Source organism: Lasiosphaeria miniovina, assembly GCF_030549165.1.
Source record: "Lasiosphaeria miniovina strain SMH2392-1A chromosome Unknown B0T26scaffold_5, whole genome shotgun sequence".
Taxonomy (NCBI): Eukaryota; Fungi; Ascomycota; class Sordariomycetes; order Sordariales; family Lasiosphaeriaceae; genus Lasiosphaeria; species Lasiosphaeria miniovina.
In genome coordinates this window covers 5,409,722-5,424,208 of record NW_026848224.1, presented here as the reverse complement: position 1 = coordinate 5,424,208, position 14,487 = coordinate 5,409,722, and the positions used below count along the sequence as shown (strand labels likewise).

The 14,487-nt window shown below is 54.4% G+C and overlaps 3 protein-coding genes across 3 annotated transcripts; all 3 read right to left on the bottom strand.

Annotated features, from left to right (window-relative positions):
• Nucleotides 1-982: 982 nt before the first annotated feature.
• Nucleotides 983-2,672, bottom strand: B0T26DRAFT_650384 (benzoate 4-monooxygenase cytochrome P450; the record flags this gene model as incomplete). Its single annotated transcript, XM_060438175.1, has 4 exons — nucleotides 983-1,171; nucleotides 1,233-1,338; nucleotides 1,399-2,300; nucleotides 2,373-2,672. 4 exons carry the CDS (start codon nucleotides 2,670-2,672, stop codon nucleotides 983-985), a joined length of 1,497 nt encoding a protein of 498 aa, XP_060295365.1.
• Nucleotides 2,673-5,506: 2,834 nt separating this feature from the next.
• On the bottom strand, nucleotides 5,507-8,562 carry B0T26DRAFT_719375 (multicopper oxidase-domain-containing protein). The gene is made up of 11 exons (XM_060442418.1): nucleotides 7,918-8,562; nucleotides 7,837-7,860; nucleotides 7,601-7,770; nucleotides 7,500-7,521; nucleotides 7,394-7,423; nucleotides 7,266-7,335; nucleotides 6,378-7,195; nucleotides 6,244-6,282; nucleotides 5,945-6,134; nucleotides 5,817-5,881; nucleotides 5,507-5,758 (listed from the first exon to the last, which is right to left on the bottom strand). Exons 1-11 carry the CDS (start codon nucleotides 8,377-8,379, stop codon nucleotides 5,621-5,623), a joined length of 2,028 nt encoding a protein of 675 aa, XP_060295364.1. The 5' UTR covers nucleotides 8,380-8,562; the 3' UTR covers nucleotides 5,507-5,620.
• A 3,723-nt stretch (nucleotides 8,563-12,285) lies between these two features.
• B0T26DRAFT_651360 (uncharacterized protein) lies at nucleotides 12,286-14,384 on the bottom strand (the record flags this gene model as incomplete). The annotated part of the gene is made up of 2 exons (XM_060438270.1): nucleotides 12,286-14,072; nucleotides 14,225-14,384. The coding sequence occupies 2 exons, from the start codon at nucleotides 14,382-14,384 to the stop codon at nucleotides 12,286-12,288; spliced, it is 1,947 nt and encodes a 648-aa protein (XP_060295363.1).
• Between the last annotated feature and the right edge of the window lie 103 nt (nucleotides 14,385-14,487).

Sequence of the window (14,487 nt, the reverse complement as noted above, 5' to 3'; positions counted from 1 at the left end):
ATACATGATACGAACCCCGGCATCATCACTTCACCAGCCCTCCAACCTCGCTTCAATGATCCAACCGAACATCCTTTCCCCAACGGCCTTCGCGCACACAACGCCTGGGTCATTACCTGGGAACCCTCCGACACGCCCTCGATCAACCCTCCCCCGCCACAGCTCGCGTGCTCGACATCCGTGCTGGCCTCAAGAGTGCCCGGCGCGACCGTCGACGCGAGCGTGCGCGACGCTACGTGCACGCCCACCAACGGCGGTGCGTCGCACTAGAGCGCGTCCGGGACGGCGGGTATGATGTTTGTTGTCATTGGGCTGCCGCTTATCGGTGGACGGTATGCAGCAGAGTGCCCCCCTGCAGGCTGCAGAGCAAAGGAGCAGCAGTGGCGCTTGCACCAAGGAAGCTAAATCTGGACCGAAGCTCACAGAAAGCCATTCATCTTTATATCGTGTTGAAGGGCCATAATGTAGAGCTTATCACGGGGGTCCGAGGTGTCATGTCCGTGGTAAATATCGAGCAACTCGCCTAGCGGGTGGATCTAGAAACAAAAGCCGACATAGTCAGCTTAAAACGCGCCACTGAACGTTAGCTGTCGCATCAGAGAAGTCATCGACTCGTTCACGTCCTTTGCGTCGGGTCGGTCTTTGTACGTCCCGTTATCCGGTGTTTCCGGGCTTAATGTAGTTATATCTATCCTGGCTTGATTTATGCCTCAGAACTCAAAAATGGTATTTGGTATTCATTAAGACGAAGAGTGCCTCAAGAATGGCGCAGATACGACGTTTAGTCCCGCGCAGAAATGAAACAGGTCTGTCTCGTCTGCATAATTTCTCGGTCCGGGAATCACTCGAGTGCTTATAAGATGTATAGAATGCTCCAGTGTGCCGGTCCAGTGCATTCGAGGGAAAGAGAATACCTGGTATCCTCCAATCGCAATATCCCTTATTTAGTCTGACGCCCTTCGAAGCCCCAAAAGATAGTCTTTTACTGATGTAGTCTCTTAACATAAACAGGCCAGTCATGGGGCAGCGTGTTGAAGTAAGCCTCATAGCTCCATTCCTGTCCAGGATTGACTTGGCGAACATCGTAGTCCCGGACCAGACTCGCGGCGAGCTTTGACATTTGGATCTTGGCGAGGTTAATACCGGGACAGCCGCCATAGCCAAGCCCAAACTGTAGTTGCAAAGAAGGTCAGTTTACAGCCTCCAGTAAAAGGGACAAGGGCAGATCTCACCGGCATGTAGAAGCGCTCCAGCTCGACGCTATCATCCTTCAGCCACCGGTCTGGGTTGAACGCCTCTGCATCAGGCCCCCAGAAGCTCTTGTCTCTCATCATAGAACTGGCAACCCGTTAACCAACCAAACGCACAACATCCTTCACCCAGAGCAAAAAGACTTACTAGGGATGTATCGCGAGCGTCGTCCCCTCCGGAAACGTCATATCCCCAATCGTCGTGCCCCCCTCAAGCGCCACCCTCGGCAACCCCGTCCCAAGCGGCCCAAAAAGACGCAACGCCTCCTTAATACACGCCTGCAGGTACGGCATCTCCTGGGCATCAGCAAACGGAACAATCCTGGTCGGCGGCCTATCGCTCTTTTCCAAATGCGCCACGACCTCCTCACGACACCGCCGCCACGCAGTCGGGTGGCGCATGGTGTGATACACAAACGTCTGCAGGCCCGTCGACATGGCGTCGGTGCCAGCCACGATCCCGAGTGTCGTCTGTGCCTGCACGTCGCGCAGCGTGACCTTGCCATCGGCCAGGGCCTGCAGCCAGAGCGTCAGGATGTCGGGGTCGTTATCGTTGGTGTCGGTTTTCCTTGAGCGGCGCGCGGCGATGGCGTCCATGGCCGTGACAAAAACAAGCCGGAAGGGCAGCACGCCGGTCCACGTCACGAAGGGGTTGGCGACGAGCTTGTTCAGGTAGGGAAAGTAGCCGGTTGCGGTGCCGATGCCGACGATCGCGTGCGAGCGCGCGAGCGTCTTGTCGATGTCGTAGCCCTTTTCGAGGAAGCCAAAGGGCTTGGAGAAGAGAAGCTCGCCGGTGATGTCGGCTGCGGTGAAGCTGAAGAATTGGTCGAGATTCATGGGCTTGCCGTTGTCGTCAGCGGCAAACTTGTCGATCCAGTTGAGGAGCTGGGTGAAGAGCTTGTCGATGCGGTGCTCAAAGGTGAGGAGGGTCGAGGTTGAGAATCCTTGCATGAACTGCTTGGCGCGCGCGACTTTGGCTTTGGGGTCGGTGATGGAGAGGGTCGTCTGGAAGCGGTAGTCGGGGAGGGCGCCGGCGCGGTACCAGCTGTCCTGTCAGGGAGTCAAAGAGAGTGCCACATGAAGAGTCTCTCACTACCAGTGATGAGGAGGATAATGTCTTACCTTGGGCAGCGCAGTGAGGAGGATCTTGCGGGGCGCATCGCGATGGCAGACACTCACTTCGTTCGGAGCAACTCGGACAAAGGGTCCGTGTTTCTGATGCAGTGCATGAATCACACCAATCGAGTCGCCTCGGATCAGCGTGGCGACCTGCCAGAACCTGGTAATGGAGGCAAGAAAGGGACCCGGTATATGGCTCAGGGGAGAGAAGTAGCGCCGCCTTATCACAATCGACATAATAGCGACGAGGACGAGACTGAGAAGGGAGGAGGGTGTGAGGCTAGTGCTAAGCACATTGCTCATGAAGGTGGCCATAGTGAACTCGTGGCGGCAATCGTGATTGGCTAGAGTGCAAGTTGTCAGAAGAGAGACGGCCGAAAAATTTGAATTGTTGTCATCACCAGGAATGCGGGGCACGACAGAAGATAAATACCACTGCTGGGCTGGCTACCCCACTTTCGGTGAGGTGTCACAATGTGAGGTGTCACAAAGGAGAGCTGCGTATATGTGGGGCAAGAGCGCTATTTTACAGGTCGATCCTGCTGAGAAGGATTGAGACTAATTAAAGCTCATGTGTGCCAGTGTGAGTCGTCGGGATCATGTTCGAGCAGTAAGCTAACAGCCGCATCGGGCTCGATATTCAGTGCGGACAATAGATAGAACTGGTGTGACCGACATTATTGTAATTCTGTGTCTTAAGTTCTATTTGTGCTCAGCGTAGGCAGTTGGACGGATCAAGCGGAACACAGAATCTCAACGTAAGCGGCCTGCACACTCTGAGTTGTCAGCTGTGGCTGACCTGCGCTCCAAGTTGACTAATCAAGCTAGTTTGATGATCTCGATCAAGCAGCCACGCGATTTTGGAATCGTTGAGGTCTTGGTTGATCCTTCTGCTTGGTGTCGGCGAAGACATGAGCCATGCAACCGAATGTACGAAGGTACTCCGGCCGCGGTTTTGTACATACATGCAGGTAGTCTACCTCTAAATAAAAAGAATTCTCTTCGCGGCCGAGGACGGTTAGCTAAAAATTAACGTTGCTTCAGCCTCGGCTCGGCTTCGACTTATCCCGGCTCAGCCACGCTTACGCTTACTATTCTACAGAACCATCAACTTTACGCGACCCTATAAGAGATGAGTTTTAGGCCTTACTCTTTAATAGCTTAAAGAAGGGCTAAGTAAGCAGGACTTATTCTTGTCTGCCCCGCTAGTAGTGATAACCTTTAAAACGGAGGCTTAGAAATAGTCCCGATAGTGATAGTATAACATATTTATTCTCCGTTTTTAGAAGTTTCTAGTCGTAGTCTTATCTTAGTCGTAGTCTTGTTGTCACGGCAGGGCCAAAACCCGCTGGTTGGGCGCATCGGTTTTAGGCTTTGTGGCTCGTGCAATCTTGCAGGAGCTCCACTCTCTAGCGCCCACAACTATTTCCCTACGGCCGCCCGGCCGCTCTCGATTCCTTGCTTCGTTCTTTCCTTAGCTTTAGATTCTACGAATACAGCCCGGTAAATGCAGCCTTGTCTCATTCGATCGACTGTGCGGTGATACTTGTCTTATATTTTGTCAAAGTACAGCTAGTAACTGGGCCCTGAAGTGTTCAGGTGGTCCTGATTCTGTCGTTTCATAGAAACAAGGCGCTAAATTACGCCTTCTATTCTATCAGGGGCTAAAGTATTATCGACTAAGGGGAAGGTTCGTAAAGACTTTTGCACTATTTTATATAGCCCCACTCCGCTACACTGCGCGTGCGTTAAAAAACATCTGATCCGAAATGTGCTCTTTCTTTTGCGAGCCGGTGCGGACGTAGAAGCCAAGTCAAATTCAGGGTACAGACCCCTCCTAGCTGCCAGTTTCCTGGGAAACGCAGCCAACGTAACGATCTTGCTGGAGCACGGCGCCGATATCGCCGCGCGCGATAGTTACGGCCGAACCGCACTCCATGACGCCGGCTCAGTCGAGGTTTGCCAGGTGCTTTTACGGGCCTGAAAAGTACGGATAATATTACATCTTTGCCACTAATGAACAAGGCAACCGCATGGATGGCTTCTGGGAGAAACGATCACCGAGACATGGAAGACGAGGCACCAAGGTGCCTCCTCGACACCGCTGGTACCATCGACGTTCGGGACGACGCCGGACAGACACCGCTGCACGTTACCTGCAGCTAGGAAGACCGTGAATGTCCACCGAAAGTGGATGTTGCCTGCCTGCTGCTGGGAAATGGGGCAGATGCGGGCAAAACAGACGACAACGGCGTGACGCTACTAGATCTTGTGAGGTTGGCCGAACGGGGAGACAGCGAGAGCGATAAACTTCTTCTCCCGCTGGCAGAACTACTGAACGCTTATCTTGGCATGCCGGACGTGGATGGTGAACCGAAGCGAGACTAGACCAGCGTTTCGGAGCCTTTGTATTGCTCCAAGGGCTGACTGGATATTGCTCTAGCGGGATACGGAAGAAGGAAGAAGGGATAGCGGTTTACTAGCCCGTGTCCTGGAATGGGGATAGACGGGCGTTTTTTCTCTTCTATTACTCAGGAGACGAGCCAGGTGGGAGGGGGATTGGTGCCTCGCACTATTGGGTCTATGCCATTTCTCTTTTTGGTCATCTGCACCGCTAACAGTTGTCCCGTTACCGAGCCATCGGGTCGGTGTGTTGTGTTGTATTTGCTCTTTGCTCTCGCGTCTGTCTGGCTGGTGATTCACTTGGCATCCAACGTGAAATCCCGGGGGCGGGCTTTGAACAGGTGGAGGATTGAAGGTCAGAATTGCAAGAGTAGTCACTCTATATACTGCATTGTTCAGAAAGAGGGTTGTCTGATCCTCTCAATTTTGTACATGGTCTTTTCCTTGCTTGGTTGCGCCGGGGGGTTTTTTACGCGCCATACCCGACGCGATTGTCAAAGGTAACTGTACGTTAGAAGTAACGTAGGACGTCTGATTCAATCATATGCGTCACATGCGTCCTATGCGTCACATGCGTCACATGTGCCCGCTGGCTTCGAACTTCGTAATGGCGTTCACACAGCGTGAAGCTACACGACGTGAATCATCACGGCGTGAATCATCACGGCGTGAATCATGCTAGCAACAAAGTTCGACGTCATCACGGCGTGAATCATGCTAGCAGCAGAGTTCGACGTCAATGGCCAGTTATCTCATTCTTATGGGCTACAGACGGCAGGAGGGAGTTGCGCGCCACAACGGTACGGTCAAGAGACTGCAGGTTCGCTGAGAAACATCGATGCCTCCCCTCACACTCCAGAGTCATTCTGGAACACGTCCCCATCGCAGCCCTCCCACCAGTTCTTGCAGGCCGCCTGCCACGTCCTCCAGTTCTGGCATACCCGGTTTGCCTCTTGTATGGCGTGGGAGGTAGCATTGGACGGCCACTGCCGCAAGAAATCTAGTCAGGTCTCTATTGCCAAAAAAGATTGTTTTCGCACTTACGATTTTCTGGGCATCGGCCCGTCGCTCGAGAATCTGTAGGCCCAGGCCCATGGCGGCGTGTTCCGCTAGCCATCCTTGAGTGAGCATCTAATCCAGGTGCTGCTCTGAGAGCAATAGGGTTGCCTTACCAATGTGGCAATGGACGAGCCATGCGCCGGGGTTGTCGGCGTGGAAGGCGATAGTGACAGACCCTCGATTCGGCACCAGGATGACGTCCCGACGTGGAGGGTTGAACCAATCCTGGACGGTAAACGAGTTGGTTGGGTGATTCGGGTCCTGCTTATCGAGGATAGCAAAGTCGTGGCCGTGGAGGTGGATCTAGCAATTTCGGTGGCAGAATTCCAATCAGCAGTGTGATTTGGAGGTTCGACAAGTCAAGGCAGTTTTGCTGATAGGCTTGTTTGAGATCTAGACTTGGGCGACTTACTGGGTGGGTGCCGGCGATGGATGAAATTTGGAGGAATATCTACGCATCAGCTTGGCATTAGCGAACTGTGTGGACAGGGCAAGGTAGGCAGTTGAGGGACACGTGTTGGATGGGGAAAAGGGGTCGCGACCTACCCAGTCTGTGCTCGTCAGGTTGTCTTCGAGAACAACCATTGCGCTGGGCTTCCACGGACCCGTGTTGTTCAGGTTCAGGAATGTTGGGTCTGAGTAATTCACCTGGAGCGCTGTCCAATTCTGGAGGGTGGTGGGGTTCAGCGCGAAGCCGGCTAGCGGGAAGGGCTTTGGCGAAAGGTTCTTGAATGATATTTCCTCGTTCTCGCCCTGGCCCCCGTTGTTGGAGGGCTTGGTCACGTCCCAAGCTACAACGGGCCTGAGGTTGGCAAGCGGCTCCTCGATGCAGTTCCTGTCCAGGTTCGGCCAGGGTTGGGTGCTTGGCTTTGCGGTGCTGGAGCTGTCGTACCGTAGGATTCCCGTCTTCATGTATGTGTCGCCGGGTGGGATCGGGGCGTCAGGGCAGTCGCCTATAATGTCGGTACGGATCCAGTAGTTGCGCACGGTAGACAGGTTTTGGTTGGGGTATGGAATCGGCAACGCCTCGACGATTACTTGGTACCGCTGTCCGATGCCAATGTGAAGGTGGCTGGTGATATAACTGCCGTCGACTGGAACAAAATCGACCTCGACGACCTGCAACTGATGGTTGTCAATCGAAAAGACGAATGGGGTCTGGAAGGATGTGTTGATGATGCGCAGCAAGTATTTCAGCGGCTTCGCGGGGTTGGCCTCGAAATTGAGTGTATACGGCGTCGGAATGGTCAGGTTGGATGGCAATCCCGAATAGCCGAATGCAGTGACGTTGCCCTTGCCGTTCAGCAAGATTGTGGGATACAGAATGTCGGCACCAGAGATGAATTCGTACGCGCTGTTGTGGGCTACAAACAAAAGAGTCAACCACCATTCGGGTTATTCATATGCGAAGTTGGCTAGGTGAGGTAGTCCCACCCCAGTCTGTGATAAGCAGCGGCACATCAGGAGCAATATCGTACTGCTGCGACGACGGACCATGGATAGTCTGTAAACATGGCGTTAATTAGTGTGCACGTTTCACGAGTCTGCAGGCTCCAACTTACGATTGGTGCGACCAGGCCATCAGCATATTGCTTTATCCAATGTCAGCAGACGTCTCGGCAATTCTAGACGACAGAAAGGGAGTCGTTGGAAGAGGTAGACACAAACCACGCTGTAATGACTGTGTAGCCTGTTTACCGAGCTGTCAGCAAGATGGCTACCCTCGGTAAGGTCATTAATGGGATGATATCGTGGCATCTCCAACGTACCACGAACTGCCGTATTGAGTAGCGAGGAACTTGTAGGTGAAGCTGTCGCCGGGACGGATTGGGCATTGGGTTACTCCATTTACGCCATCCATGTGCATTGTGCGGAACTGGCGGATGCCGTGCCAGTGGATACTGGTGCCATTACCCTTGAGATTGTTTATGACGGTTACCTAGTACCCGGTGCATGTCATGCGTCAGCGCTAGGACCGAATTCACAACACACATGGCCGACAAACCTGAATTGTATCACCCCAGCAGGCCTCCGGAATGTCAGTACAGGTTGCTTAACGAGCTATCAGGCGCGACTGGTGGCATACCTGGATCCAGGGTCCGGGATACTGTCCGTTGAACCACTTTCCCTGCTTGAAGTCGAGACCGTCGGCGTTGATGACGTGATTTGTAAGGTTAAGCGTGTAGTTTCGGGTGATTCCTGTGGGTGTCAGAGGCACCACGGTGCCGTCGGACAATGTGGTGGTCGCCTCATAGTTGGTCAAGATGTTCCACTGGTTTTTTCCCGACTTGTCTACGAGCCAGCAGCGACGGTCGGTGCTGGAGCACTCGGACCAGTTTGTCATGGCCGAATAGTCGCAAGTGAAATTGGACCCGTCGGCAGCGCCGGGAGGCTTGAAAATGGGCCCCCGCGATGGCCTGGCCCCATGATGGCTTGGCAGGTCAAGCGGGAGGCGATCGAGGTCCTGCAGCGACTTTTGCAAGGGCAAATCGGTCCCAAAGCCAAAGAGACAGGTCAAGGCCGTCCAGAACCTCTGGCCTAGCAGCATGATGGTGGTGTTGATGAGAAGGCACTGCTAAAGCTGGTGAATTTGTGGCATCAACGGCAAAGGGCAAGAGGCTGTTGCTGCGAGAGAAGGGAGCAAGGAAGTATTAGCACTGTTTCGAAATGCGTTTATAGGCCTTTTTTCTTTCCTGGATGTCTCCCCTTCGCATTCATTGTCCAAGGGAGGGGATGTGAGCGTGGCCGACACCAGCTCAGCTCGCCACGATTTGCGCTTACTCCTCCTTTGGGATACACTCCTCCTTTGGGATGCCATCCCCGCGCTAAGATGCGAAAATGCAACCTCGACTGTGGCCAGGACCAATATAAGCGCGTGAAAATGAAGAGATATCAATATTGTCGCTGCAGGGCTGGAATGCATGCGACAATCTTATCAAATCCGAGACCAGATTAGCCGGCCTCGAGCAAGCCCCCAGTGCTCGTTTACGGCGTCCCAGGTATCTCCTGTCGATTGACGCCAAGTTGATCTATCTCCAGACTTCTGACTAGATTCTCGAATGCGCACCCGACCTACAAACGCCAATGCCTATTGGATCCAGCGACACCCAAGGAGGTCAGTGATGAGAGTCTGCCGTCCTGGCTCTTACAGCCAACTGCACACCGGACAGGCCAGTCCGTCAGCTGCGCGATAGGGCGAAGGGTCTCAATATTCATGCTAATCGGGAGTTACAATATTGTTATGGCAAGTGGCGTCATCCCACTGTCTAGATTCTGGAAAGACCTTCTGATCGTGGATGCGTAGGCGAACGGATGTGGCAGCCGTAACCGGAGTTTTCATGCTTGGTCTCAAGCTTCCCCTTTTGTCGTCATCCTACAGCCTCGATTCCCACCCATCTCTCACCCTCTCGCCGTTTCAAGCATCAATCCTTTCCAGGGCTTGACCGTTTTCTTCTTATATTGGCTTTCCCGTTTTAAATCCGTTGTCTATTGCGCAGCCCTCCCAGACTCCTTGTCCTCCTCTCTTTACCTCGTCAGCTTATTCAGTGTCTTATCCCGAACCGCCTCGTACATTGATACTCCCCTCCCGCGGGTCGTTGAGCTTTTTGAGGGGGAGAGTCTACTCGGGCCGCCAAACCCGTCTTGTAAACTGTAGCCACATATAAAAGATACATGGGGCCATCACGCCAAGCCACTAGCCCAGCCAAAATCGGGTTCTTTGCGCCCAAAAAGGCCTAGCTCAATGGCCCAGCTCACTGGCCTAGCTCAATGGCCTAGCTCAATGGCCGGCCGGCTCGCTTTTCTTGACGGGAGCCTGCATCATGCGCCCCGCGCCCTAACCACCCGCCTACCCCCACCCCCAACTAGGCCAAAATTTTCCCCGCAAATGAGGCCATCGCCAAATCCACCACCAAAGCCTTCCATGTTCAACACCACCATACCGTCAAGTGAGCCACAACAACACCTACGCGGTCGGTCATCAATATTTTGAGCTCGCCGGCACATACCACTTTTGCAGGGCGTTGTTCCCGGGCAAATGCTTGGTTGTGTCGATGAGAAACCCGGTAAATGCTGCCAGCGCCCAATGCTCACTGGTCTCGAGTGCGCCCGTAACCCGCTGGATGCCCTATCGTTATTCATCACCTGCGGGAAGGTAGCACGTCCCCCAGATCGAGAAGTGTTTGTTCCGCCGTGTGACCGAAACCGTAGCGCGCGATCAGATCCGCGGGCGGGCCTAGCCTGGTTGTGTTGGGCGACGAGGCGGCGACGATGGAGCCAAAGAGGCCAAGCATGTTGTTGGACGTGAATGCGAGGTAGGCCCTATAGAAACTGTCCATTGTCTTTGACGTCGGTGCTGTCACGACATGAATGACTGTTAGACAGCAGTCCCCAGTGGCTACTTGTTCCTACATAGACTAAGGATAGCCGGGCAAGCGGTTGCCAAAATAAAAGAGACTGCGTACTTTACGGATACTTATTTACAGGCAAAATTTACTAGCCCTGCCAAGTCCCTCTTTGTACTATCACCCTACCAACCCGTCATCTAACCCTCGCCGGCTAACACATCCTGCATTCGTACTACCATAGAATCTACATACTTATTGATCGTCACCTGTTTGATGTCACGCCATCCTTCAATTACCAACGCCTTGAATTCTTCCTCAGTCATTCCAATTTTGTAGTTTGCTTTGACAAACTGCTTGACTACGCGCCAGTAATTCTCAATTGGTAATATATCTGGAGAGCTAGGTATATTGAAGAAGTATTTCAAATGATATTCGTCTTTCCAGTTCTGAATAATATTGTTTGGATTTTGATGGCCGGCTCCATGCCCAGAATCGCCATCTTCTTCCAGAACGAACTATTGACCTAATACTAGCTAGGGCTTGCCGACCTTCTCTAAGATCTCGTCGTAATATACTTGCAAGGTCATCTTTCCGTTTGTATTAGTTAGAATATCGTAGAAGTGTAATTCGGATTTGAACTCCCAACCGACAGCTGCCCAAATATGGAACCGGCGGGCTTCAGGATCTAGCTGGTCCGATTCGCAATGTTAAATATAATCTGGACAATATCGTTCGCCTGGCTTCCGGATAATCCGTATCTTTCCTTCTGGACTGACGGAAAAATGGCATTCATCCGACCATCGAATACCGCGCTAGTCCTCCGAATTTGGGCGGAAATGAAGTGCTGATTCGGCGTCATGAACCCGGCGTTTCGCGTATGACGGCGAGGCCCAGCCCTTCTGGTAGGCGATGTATTTCCGATAGTTGAGTATGCCCATCGCTCGTTCAATTATTCTAGCGCTAGCTTGAATACCAGATGTATTGCCTAATGCTTACCAGCTCAGTTTACGCGCCTGGTAACCGTACTGCTAGATAATTGATTCCATTGGGTGGAGGTCTTCGATTGTGATAATTCTATACCGGCCGCGTATTTCTGTTTCCAGACGCCGGCGTTCATGCCTCTATCGTAGAATTTCCCAGCCGCGCGGCTTACTGGCGCCAAATTGTCGGAACATATCGGCCTTATAGAAAGGAATATTATGGGTTGAGGTAGTCTACCGCTCCAAGAATCTTGGCCTTCGCAGGCGTGTGGTGGTGTTGGTCGCCTGCAGCCATTACAGTAATTGCTGGTGGAGTGTTGTGGTAGAGAGCCGAAGGCTGTGGAATTGAAATAATTGTTAGATATTTGTTAGTGGCTGCAACAAGTGACCTCCACTTGCAATTTGGAGCATCTTTTATTTTGGCAACCGCTTGGCGGGACATCTCTGGGACTTATTGGCTCGGCCTAGGGTGATACTGTGCTAGGCACAGGCCAAGCTGGCCTAGCCCGGACCACTTAATGGTCCATGCACCACCAGCCTATCCCCCCACCATAGATTTTCGCCTGCGGGTAGATAGCTTAGATTCTTTAAGCAATCCACCACGTTTTCCAGTAAACTGTGCACCTCGCATAGATACTCAGTGCACCCCAGCTCCTGCTCAGGTTCTAAGCCTAATACGAATTGGCTAGTACGGATTTGGCTAAAAAACATTGTCGGAGGTGACTATAGAGGTACACAGCATATTACAGCCCGGCACGAGACTGCAAATCCAGTGGCAAACATCAGGTGACGAATGGACAAGAAATCCACCAAACGGCAAATTGCTTGCACAGTCCAGCAAAGCCACGTTTTGGCAAACTAACTGAATCTGGCCGTCTATATAGGTATGCTTTACCTTCTTTTGTGAGCCCCCGAAACATGAATTCCAACACATGTCTAGCAGGGAAGTCATCCCTAGAGTGGACAAAATTGCCTAAACATGATACATGATTAATCATAATTAGTATATATATTGCAAAATAATATCACAGCACGTCCCCTTGTCCTGGCTTTATTTCTCGCCCATTTTGCTGCCGCGACGTGCTCACGCCAAAAAAACTGACACCCGTACGCGTCACATGTTCCCAATCACCCCGTCTTTTGCGCGGCCGCCTTCTCGACAGCCGCCCGCTTCACCCACACCTCGCCCACAGGATCGCCCTCCTCGGCCACACACACCCAGTCGCCCATTCCCGTCTCCTTGGGGGCGACGCGGACGCCTCTGCCGCCGCCGCCAACAATCAGGTTGCCGGGGCGGTAGCCGTCGTCTTGCCGAATGCGGCGGATGACGCTGCCGTGCACGCGCGCGTTGGCGGGGATGTCGCGCACCTCGCCGCACGGCAGCGGCCAGCGGATCGGCTTCCACGATCCGTCGTGCCCCAGGTCCAGCCGCCGGAACGGCAGGTACTCCATGATCTTCCACCCCAGCACCGTCGTCCACCCCAGCCCGCAGTCGAACTGCAGCGAGTCGTGAATGCGTGCCGTGTGCGCGCCGTGCATCAGCGAGTGCCATGACGGCTTTTTCTGTTTTCCGTTTCCCGCCGAGCCGCTGCTGGCCCCCTTTTCGTCGGAGGGTGGTGTGGTGGGCTGGAACGGCTCTGTGAATGTCGGTTTCTGCTGCGGCGACGAGCCGGTCTGCGTCTGCAGCAGCTTGGGCGCGCTCGTGCTGGGGCTCCGGACCACGATGCCCGGGATTACCGGCGGGGCCGCGGCCTTGTCGTGGACGTCGGTGTCGCTGGGCGGCGCTCCGATGGCATCGTCGCAGTCGTCTTGGCCGTCCAGCGCGTCCATGCAGCCCAGCTCGCGGACCTTTTCGAGGTCGAACTGCAGGCCGGCCTTGATGGCCTCGCGCACCATCCACGACAGCGGCACGTGGCTGGCGGCCTTGCAGCCGGGCGTCGTCTCCCACCCGCCGCCAATGTCGCCGTGCCCGCCCGAGAACCACACCTCGTCAATGTCCTGGTCGTTCTCGTCCTCGCTGTCGGCCTGCGAGTCGCCGTCGCCGCCGTCGCCGTCGCCGTCGCCGCCGTGCGGGTGCGGCTTGACCGAGAACTCGGACTGCGCGTCCGACGCGTCCGTCCGCCGCGTCGCCTGCGACCGCGCCGAGTGAGACCGGCTGCGGTACGGCGCCATGTCGTCGTCGGGAACCGCCAATGTCTGCCGCCGGCCGCGGTCGGCGTCTTGCTGCTGCTGGCTGGGCGCCGCGGAGCTCCGGCGGCGGTACTTTTCGTGGATCTCGTGCAGCTTCTGCTGGGCGGGGTTGCGCTCCTTGTTGTTGCTGTCGCGCTTGGCGCCGCTCTGGTAGATGAGGTCCTGGCGGAACTTTGCGCGGCGCTCGTCGATGCTGACGGCGTGGCGGATGACCTTGGCCGACGTGCGCGCCGTGTAGGGGAACTTTGAGCGCTCCATCCAGGCCGTCTCGAAGCGCGGCACGCTGTTGACCGTGTCGAACAGGCCCAAGAAGCGGATGCGCCGCACCGGCCGCGAAAAGGTCTCGCGGAAGCCCTTCATGAAGCGGTACATGTCCTTCTTCTTGCGCTCGCCGTCGGCCGACTTGTCGCTGCGCCGGCTCTGCCAGTTGGAGAAGGCCTTCCAGCTGAAGCGCACCAGCTCCTCGTTGCCGACGCTCAGCAGCCCTACGTAGTCGAGCATCTCGGCCAGGAAGCGTGCGATGTACGCGCCGCGCGAGAAGCCGAAGATGTAGATCTCGTCGCCCGGCTGGTAGAACTGCATCAGGAACCGGTAGCCGCCCACGACGTGTTGGTCGAACGACGACCCCACCGCCGAGTCTTTGGCTTTCATGTACCACGACTTCATCTTGGCGATGGAGCCCGTGTTTGTGAGGCTCGTGGAAACGACGTAGGTGCCGATTCCAGCTGGTTGGGGTGGTTAGTTGTAGGTCTTGATTACGGAGACTCTTGTCCACTTAGTTATTGATCAACATACGCTGGTAGTAGTGATCTAACACTATCGTCAGCGCTCACCTCGGGTCTTGGAGATTTGTTATCAAGGATGAGGGGTTACATACACTGGTCTGCCGCTGTTCGGTCCAGCATGCTGTAGATCTTGAGGATGTTGCTGTTCTGCTCCGTGTTGCTCTCGAAGCGATTCCCGGTGCCGTCAAAGCACAGCACAATCTTGCGCGGCTTGCGGTGGTGTGACGGCCGGTGGGTCCTTGGCTGCTCCATCCCGCTGGGTCGTCGCGAAGTATTGTTGTCGACGTTGTTGTGGTTGTTGACGTTGTTGTGGTTGTTGACGTTGTTGTGGTTGTTGACGTTGTTGACGTTGTTG